The sequence below is a fragment of the Triticum dicoccoides genome, chromosome 2B, assembly GCF_002162155.2.
Source record: "Triticum dicoccoides isolate Atlit2015 ecotype Zavitan chromosome 2B, WEW_v2.0, whole genome shotgun sequence".
Classification (NCBI taxonomy): Eukaryota; Viridiplantae; Streptophyta; class Magnoliopsida; order Poales; family Poaceae; genus Triticum; species Triticum dicoccoides.
In genome coordinates this window covers 722,069,029-722,078,301 of record NC_041383.1, presented here as the reverse complement: position 1 = coordinate 722,078,301, position 9,273 = coordinate 722,069,029, and the positions used below count along the sequence as shown (strand labels likewise).

Sequence of the window (9,273 nt, the reverse complement as noted above, 5' to 3'; positions counted from 1 at the left end):
CATTAGTAGTGTGTGACCCCGGTTCCTAAAGTATCTAACTTTGCAATTTTTCAGCGTCTTAAACAGTCGATCTGCTTCTCCACTTGGCGGAAGGTTCTCATTGCCACTAAAACCCAAATATATTGGAGTGTGAGAACAAATTTGTAAAGGTTGCGACTCAACAAGGAATATGAATCAATTGATCAATTGAATGCTTGATACACTTATATGAAAAAAAAGCACCTGGCAAGAAGCAGAACTTCCGCTTGTACTGCATGAAGACGAGAGTTGGCATAGGCTGCACCTGACTTAAGAAGCTTGAGCCTCCACACAACAGTATCCATTTCTATGATATGTCCAATTTCCTAAAAAGTGGCAAGGATGCATAAACTGCAAAACAAAGATGATCTACTATTGTTGCGCTCTCAATCCAAAAGTAAGGCAAACGAATGGGAATTATCCGCCTTGTATCATCTTTCATTACCTATTTAGACCATGTAATTGGACTTCAGAGTTGAGAATACTTTGTTGAATTTTTTGGTTGTTAGTGATGAAGACTGTTGCTAAATGCTAAATATTGTTCTAAACTGTAAACACATACATTTGCACAGAACTGAAGGTGATAGAAAATGGAGAAGGAGTGATAACTTACAGAAGTTAAAGTTAGCATAGAGCTAAGAGTTTGTGAAAACATTGGCAGAGCCCCTTGAAGAGAAGGGTCATTTTCAATGCTCACCATGGCCATCTTAAGGGGTTCACCTATTTCACCAAACAAATGATATATCAGGAAGACCCTGATTTCTAATATTGACCAACGTAGGTAGGCAAAATTAAGAAATATATTAAATTCATTTCAAAAAAATTGTACATTAAAACATGTACTATACTGGCTCATATAATGACGAGTAATAGTCTCCCTAAAATATTAGGTACTAATGGTTCTTCACACAATTGCATTTATTTATTTCACTGTAATCATTGTATGTTTATTCAAGGAACATGTTGATTTCATTCATGGAGTACCCTTGCAATAAAGGATGGATCACTCCTAGAAAACACTTATATTAGGCAGTTCATCACAAAAAGTTTCTGAAAATCATAAAAGAAAAAGCATCACAATGTAGTTTCACAAGTGGAATCATATGAATGGCCCTCACTCATTTGGATTGGTACACAAGTATCACCAATGGTTCATAGGAGAAACCGCAGGTGAAGTAGCACACACACGTGTGGATAATCCATCAGTGGTTCATATATGTGATGTATCCTAGACTTTGCTTGGAGAAGTACAGGAAAAATCAAGAGTCGGAATAGAAAAAAGGCAACCCACATTGCACTATCTTGAATTATTAGTGAAGTATTGTTTTAAACAGAACTGACATATCTCGCTTAGTTGGGGGAGTGGATCGATGTAGAACCCCATATCTAGGTTCAACCATTTATAGAAAATTAAGTCAAAGTTGATTTATGCACACAACCATCTTTATTGCATTATTCAACAAGGTCTTACAAAATAAATACATAGATCAACCCATAGCCACCTTCCTGGCAAAAATTGTCGCCCTACCTACAAGATTGATGATGTGCCCTGACCGCGTGTCACGCACACCAAGAAATCCGGTGGCATCACCAAGCCACCTGCCAGCTAGCCGGGAGCACCAACCGGTCTAGCAGACCCTAAACGTGCACCACTTGTGCATGTTGTAGAATCCGTCGCCGCCTTCTTCAGAAGTCACATATTCAGGATCAATCAATGCACTAATCTTGCTAGACCCTTCTGCCATCGATGCCAACACAACGCCAAACAACACCTCTCTCCTCCGCGCCCATCGAACGGTATCCAACGTCGAGACACCGCTGCACCTTGCTGCCAATACTCGTTGTCGTCAAGACTGTAGATGGCATGCCACTCCACCTTGGTCATCGCACGAGAAGCATACAGAGACCTGCGCTCAGCCACCAAGCCAAGCACTTGTCCCTCCAGCCAGTGTACAATCCCGAAGATGATGCCCCCATGGGGTGACAATGCAGGAACATCACCATCATTCGATTCGGAAAGCTTGAAACTAGGGTTTCCCCTTGGGCACACAGGGAACGCGAATGGCCCCACAACGCCTCGGACAAGGTAAGGACGCCCTTGGGCGTCGCCGTTGACGGTTTTGGCCGAGGCCAAACCAATATTTCGCTGACAAATTCATGCCCATTCCCGACTGGACCACCAGATTGATCTCCTCCTTCATCCAGCACGCCCATGGGTGACGTCTGCTGCTGGGAACCCACACGACCGGAGCCGCACCACTGCTCAGAACCGCTGCCCCGCCTGGGTGAGCCATCAACGGCGGATGGTCCCTCACTGCTGCACCGCCGACGCCAGACGATGCACGTGTCCAGGACAACCGTGCAGATCTCCATCGCAACCGCATCCCGGAGCCCCAACGGAGGAAGGCCCCGCCACCTCCATCATCCTCCGCCTGGGCTTTGCCTCATGGAGCTTCGGCAGCGGTGAGGAGAGGGGTGGCATTGACTCAAAGCCCTAGATCAGATCAGGGGGAAGGGATCAGGAGGGAGGGGACTGGGAGGGAGGAGATCATGAAAGAGGAGATCGAGGGTCGAGAACATGGATGGCGGTGGCTCAAGGAGGGAGGAGATCGGGAGCCCCTTGTACCAGCAGGTCAGATGCCTTGTTGCGCACCTTGGCTGAGTGGTAGATCAAATCAAAGTTGATAAATTGGTATAATTGATTTGGTTAAGTGGATTTTTTATGTGGAAAATGTTAATTGAATTAATATTGTGAATAAGTTAAATTAAAAATTGTGACGTGAATTGTGCATTGATACATCTCCAACGTATCTATAATTTTAATTGTTTCATGACATTGTACTGTCAATCTTGGATGCTTTATATGCTATTTTATATCATTTTTTGACTGACCTATTAACCTAGTGCTCAGTGTCAGTTCCTGTTTTTTTCCTTGTTTTTGGATTTTCAGAAAATCAATAGCAAACAAAGTCCAAACACGATGAAATTTTACGGTGATTTTTTTCTGGACTAGAAGGGACCCTAGAAGGTTCGGGAGGAGGCCAGAAGCCTTACGGGAGGGCCATGAGCTCAGAGGGCACACCCCAGGGGGTAGGCGCGCCCCCTGAGCTCGTGACTCCCACACAACTTTGTTTGAGCTAATTTCACCTCTATAAATTCTCAAATATTCCCAAACCGAAAGAGAGCCACCCGAAACACTTTTTTCGCTGTAGCAAGCTTCACGATCCCATCTAGAGGCCATTTTCGGTACTCTGACAGAGGGCTTCTACATCAACCTTGCTTCCCTACCGATGATGTGTGAGTAGTTCACCACCAACCTACGAGTCCATAGCTAGTAGCTAGATGGTTTTTTCTGTCTCTTTGATCTTCAATATCATATTCTCCTCATTCTTCCTGGAGTTCTACCGATGTAATCTTCTTTTGCGATGTGTTTGTTGGGATAGAATGAATTATGGGTTTATGATCATATTATTCATTGAAAGTAATTGAGTATTTTATTAACTTTATTATGCATGATTATCGTAGCTTTGTATTTCTCTCCGATCTATCCGTTTGGTTTCGCCAACTAGATTGATTTATCTTCAGTGGGAAAGGTGTTTTGTAATGGGTTCAATCTTGCAGTGTCCTCACCCAGTGACAGAAGGATTAGCGAGGCACGTATCTGTATTGTTGTCATTAAGGGTAAAATGATGGGGTTTATTCATATTGATTGGGTTTACTTTGTCTACAGCATGTCATCGTGCTTAAGGCATTACTCTGTTTGTCATGAATTTAATACCATAGATGCATGCTCAATAGTGACCGGCTGGTGGAGTAGTAGTAGTAGATGCAGGCAGGAGTCAGTCTACTTGTCATGGACGTGATGCCTATATATGTGATCGTTGCCATGAGTAACATCATAACTATGCGCTTTTCTATCAATTTCCCAACAGTAATTTGTTTATCCACCATGTGTTATTGTTTCAAGAGAGAAACATGTAGTGAAAACTATAGCCCCAGGGTCAATTTAATCATATTACAAAAACAAAAAATACCTTACTGCAATTTTATTTTTTTAGTTTTTTATCAATCTACCACTATCAGTATTAATCCTTGCAAGTAACAAGTTCAAGGGGATTGACAACCCTCTTGCCTGCGTTGGGTGCAAGTATTTGCTTTTGTGTGTGTAGTACGAGGATTTGTGTGGTTCTCCTATCGGTTCGATAACCTTGGTTCTCAATAAGGGAAATGCTTCTCTGCTACTATATTGCTTCACCCTTCCTCTTCGGGGAAAATCCCAACGTAGCTCACAAGTAGCATGCATCTACTGCACTTATGATGTTGATATGTTATTTTCTAGAGGTAATGGCTAGTACTTTTCTAACTAGCTCTAAAACAAGATAAATCAGCACACTCTAGAGTTCTATAAAAAATAATGCTTATTTTGTTTTATGTCATTAGACATGTGATAAGTATCATATATGGTTATTATGCATTAACCTTTAATGAATAAGTCATCACAGTTAGGTTTTCGTGGAAAATCCATATGTGATACATAGTTTCTTGGTCATGAAATGTATCTTGCAAACTTTTCACAAATGGCTATGTAACCCTACTTATATTTTCGAGAAAGACTTTGAAAGAAGATTACTCAAATGACCGTTTATGAAAACATTTTGAAACCTATGTGACATGGTAAATCCACAACATAGAACATTCATTACAACATAAGCACCCACTCTTTCTTAAGGACTCAACGAACAAGCATGAAGTAATGTTATCTTCAAAACCATCCACTTTCAATAAGATTTAGATTAAATTACTATTTTTTATAGTTAATTGTGATCTTGTGATCGCATTTACCCCATTTAAACTTTTTCCATAGTTTAACCCTTAGTTATGACATCTTTTAATTGAAATGCTAGCTAGATCCACCACCTAGGACAACATGATAGTTGACTAGACAAACAAGCTGAAAGGATCAAGATGGATCTACACAAGGTGAATATCTCTCTACAAATTTGTTCATTTTCTTAACAAGTTTAGGCTTTGCTTAATATAAAGTGAGCGTAACGATGTTATGGTTAGTTAACAACCTATATGATGCTTGCAAATTCAAGGGGCCAAAGTAATAAACAAATGGAAGAGCTAGGGATAACCGAAGACACTCAAAGAAGAAAATGTATCCCAATGTCTACTTCCTTGAATGGGAGCTATGAACCATTGAAGAGAGGTGTGAATTCACAAAGGAAACCAACACCACAAAGTCCCAACTTCTTCTCCATGAGATTTCACCACAAAGGCAATTCCCCAGCCACTAGTGGTAGACCTTGGGCCGCTTCCAATTCTTTACAAACTTCAGAGGTAAGTCATAATTTGGTTCCTCGTCGAAGACTCCTACTGCCTAGGAGTCTCCAACCTCCAATAGTAATAAGATCGATGGGCAAAGCACGAGACTTGCTTCAATAGATTGCTTGGTCAAGAGAGAGAAAGAGAATGAACGGATCTTCCTTAGGTGGATTTCTCTCTCATATCTCTCAATAAATCTTGTAGTTAGAATGAAGAGAAAGTAGGGGAAGTTCTTCTCGGATCTAGTCAATGAGGTATGAAGTGGTCAACAACCTACCAGAGTGGTAGGTCGATCACTTGGTATACAAATGTAAATGGGGTAACGTTGTTATAAGGCCACAATGGTGGAGAAAAAGAGGAAGCTATTCTAAATTTAATATCATTTGATATACCAAGTTTAAAGGTTGAAAATATTCACTCCATCCTAACTATTATAGTCTACCTACAAAAATGATGTAATAGTTAGTTGAGAAATTTACCAATCAAACATCTTAGAAGGTGCGGATGTATAATTGAAAGGTTGCTTGGCATTAGTTCCAAAAGAGGCAACTTTGCTTGTACGGTAGTTTTGGCACATGACATTGCTGAAAGAACAAACTAAATTATATTACAACTTCAAATGCCAGTACTCTCTCAGCTTAAATCTGAGATAAAACATTCACATACCTGGATTTACTAGTACAAGAACCAAATCACTGTTTGGACTGCGAGCTACCACCGGAAGTGCCAAGCATCCACCAAGAGAATCTCCAATTACAAATATTGGTCTGTTTGGTGACAAAGCTTTCTCATATTTGATACATTCTTCCACAATTTGTAGTAGCCCTATATGCATTTAAACTCAACATCTATCACTAAATCTTCGGAAGGTGGTTCCTGTCACTAGTGTTTAAGTGCCACAATATAGAAGTGACAATGTGGAAGACACTGGCACCCGTGCACGTGCAACATATTTGAATAAACTCAACAGTATATTGGTTATGAGGGGTACGTTAGACCGAGAAGGTTGTTTTTACTAAAAGGTAATCAACGCTGATTTTCATTGAATAATAGAGGGAGGAAACCAGTTACAGCGCGACCCAAATGGTCGGAAGAAACAAAGAAAGTAGGGGGGAGACTACAACATGTTGTGTGGAGCAGCCAGTAGTAAACAACATAAAAGAAAAAACCATGTGATAAGTATTATGAAAATAGACTATTTGCCCACCACTGAATTTTCAAGCTTCGACAAATATTATGAAATCATATAAAATACTATAAGAATACAACCATCACTTAAATAAATTCATCAAAATGATGGAAATAGCAAAGCAGATGATGCTAGTCATAGTTTGAAATATATAATATATTACTCCCTCTATTCATAAATATAAGACGTTTTAGAGACTTGTGTTAAGTCTCCAAAACGTCTTGTATTTATTTACAAAGGAAGTGCCAATCATAAAAATCACAGAAAAAGCATGATATGCAATGTCTTATAAAAATTTAGCAATAAAATCCAATCAAACCATTCTATTATCGGTGTGCCTAGAGCAAACTAATATGGAAAATATATATATCGAGGAACCTAATTAAGTCACAATTCATGCTGATTTGCAAGAGTTGGAGGATATATTGTGAGAGCTAGTGTATAATACAGTTTGTAGGAGGTCAACTTTATTCAATCATGGGTCATTAAACTATAGTTAGATGGACGGCTTTGAGGTTGTGAATTCTAAGAAATCGTATGTTTTATATTAGTATGGATACATTACAAGTATCTCGAGAATAATTAAATTTAATGCAAATAAACATGAGGTACCATGTATCTTTGTTTCAAAAATTTATTGCGCTTGCTTACAGTTTGGTGTCTCATATTTATTTGGTAAAACTACGAAGTGCCTCTATTAGCATAGACCAAGCTAATGAAAATAATATCTTCTGGAATATAAGCAACCTATTTGTACCTTCAAATGGCGTACGATCATGCACTTGTATGTGTAAGCTGCGCACCTCAAATACCCTGCCCAAAAAATGAAAAATAAATTGAATGTTAATGCCTCGCTTTAAGGATCTTTTTTAAATTTGAGTATGCAAGCAATAATAGTGCAAAATAATACCAATCAGTATTCTCTCTCTCTCTCTCTCTCTCTCTCTCTCTCTCTCTCTTCACTAAAGATATGAATCATGTAGGGTTTCAGTGTGACTTTTTTAAATGAATTCAACAAGTTCGCAATACTCGCTGGAGTTGGAGTCCAAATTTGATGCAATTAAACCTTGGTATATACTTCTTTCCATTGGAAAATATGGCTTTTAGGTGGTGGAGAATATGTTAAATATTAGACAAGTAAGTTTATATGTTTGACCTAGGAAAGTAGTAGTATTTAACATGAAACTGTAACATGTGGATAGGGGTACGTTTAGGAATTGAATATTGTGTACATTGAGTCCTATATACGAGAATATGTCATGGAGTGATCATGAGGGGTTCCCCCTTTAAAAAAACCACGAGGGAGTCAAAATTTGTAATATTAAACCAGGGATCAAAGCCAGTTGGTAGGGTGGTTTGCAGTCTCATTGTGGGCAGCCAGAGATGCCGATGGTTAGCGTGTGCACAATAACATGTAGGGCATAGCATCCATTGATGGGCTCCTAGGGGTTTAGTCATGTTCACAGAGTCTCAGTGTCTTGTTGTTGTGATTCCTTATCTCGGTATATAATACTAGGGCCAATGGTTATCTTGTGCACAATAATATGTAGGGCTTAGCATCCGTTGATAGGCTCCTAGGGGTGTAGTCATGTTCACAAAATCTCGATGTCTTCTTGTTGTGATTGCTTATCTCGATATATCACACTAGCTAGGGACGATGGTTAGCATGTTCACAATAATATGTAGGGCTTAACATCCGTTAATAGGCTCCTAGGGATGTAGTCATGTTCACAAAATCTAGGTGTCTTCTTGTTGTGATTGATTATCATACTATGGATATTTGGAGGTCTTTTTTGTGTTGAATTAGAGGAGGAGGAATCAATAATCTCTCCGGGGAGCTCAGTTTAATCACGGTGATGATTTCCTGAGTTTTGAATGGGGTCGAGAGACCATTGCACACAAGCAGAAGGGCGGGTTTAACCAATGGCAAAACATCTGCCAGATGATTTGCAGCAGGATTGGCAATGTCAACGATAATGCTTCTGGGGTCAATGTCGTTCAAGACTCTAGGGTGTGGTGGCATTTAATACGAGTTGGAGAACTGTCAGAAGCTACAATTGAATCCGATGCTAGTTCAAATTGTTGGGTGGCTTTGGTCATTGAGCTACAAGATGAAATCCCAAGTCCAATATATTGTTTTTTGTAGAAAAAGTCCAAGATAATGGTGGGTGTAAGAAGTGGTGGTGGGCCAAATGAGGCATAGTGTAATCTCTTTTTTTTGATAGGTCATTGCGGAACCAGGTAGAGGAGGGACTTGACATTTGCTTATCTCAAAAGGCAAGCTGCGGTTTATTTGCTAAGATAAAAGCTTTGATCAATAATTACTTTGTTAATGTGATCTAAAATTGATGTTCTTATCTTTTAAATGATTTTGTATCAGTTATACCACATAACATTATAATAGTTATTGATCAAAACATCATCTTAAGGAATTAAAAAAATATTATATATTGGGACGAAGGGAGTAATTAAGAGCAGATAGTCTACTCTAGAATCACTGCAACGCCAGCCCACAAATAGTTGAGGGTAGATTGGTTTACTTTGAAACCCCATGGTGATAATGTAATATAGGGATGGTAGGAATAGAACACTAACATGGCCAAAGATTTGTGATGCAAAATGAGTTCCATTCCAATACCATCGGTTCCTGCAGTTCCCACAATTACAAAAAGCAATATTAGGCTGATGGTAGAAGGAAGGCAAGATAAATATCCTAACCATAACATTCAAATAATTAT

At 39.3% G+C, this 9,273-nt stretch overlaps 1 protein-coding gene across 1 annotated transcript in view; it reads right to left on the bottom strand.

Annotated features, from left to right (window-relative positions):
- Positions 1-9,273, bottom strand: part of LOC119365857 (acyltransferase-like protein At1g54570, chloroplastic) — a 15,035-nt gene that overhangs the window by 2,097 nt on the left and 3,665 nt on the right. The window contains exons 2-8 of the mRNA XM_037631500.1: positions 9,131-9,182; positions 7,293-7,348; positions 6,013-6,171; positions 5,826-5,930; positions 632-738; positions 223-344; positions 2-106 (exon numbers count right to left, since the gene is read on the bottom strand). Of these exons, the coding sequence (XP_037487397.1) occupies positions 2-106; positions 223-344; positions 632-738; positions 5,826-5,930; positions 6,013-6,171; positions 7,293-7,348; positions 9,131-9,182 (706 nt within the window). The remainder of the gene's footprint in view (position 1; positions 107-222; positions 345-631; positions 739-5,825; positions 5,931-6,012; positions 6,172-7,292; positions 7,349-9,130; positions 9,183-9,273) is intronic.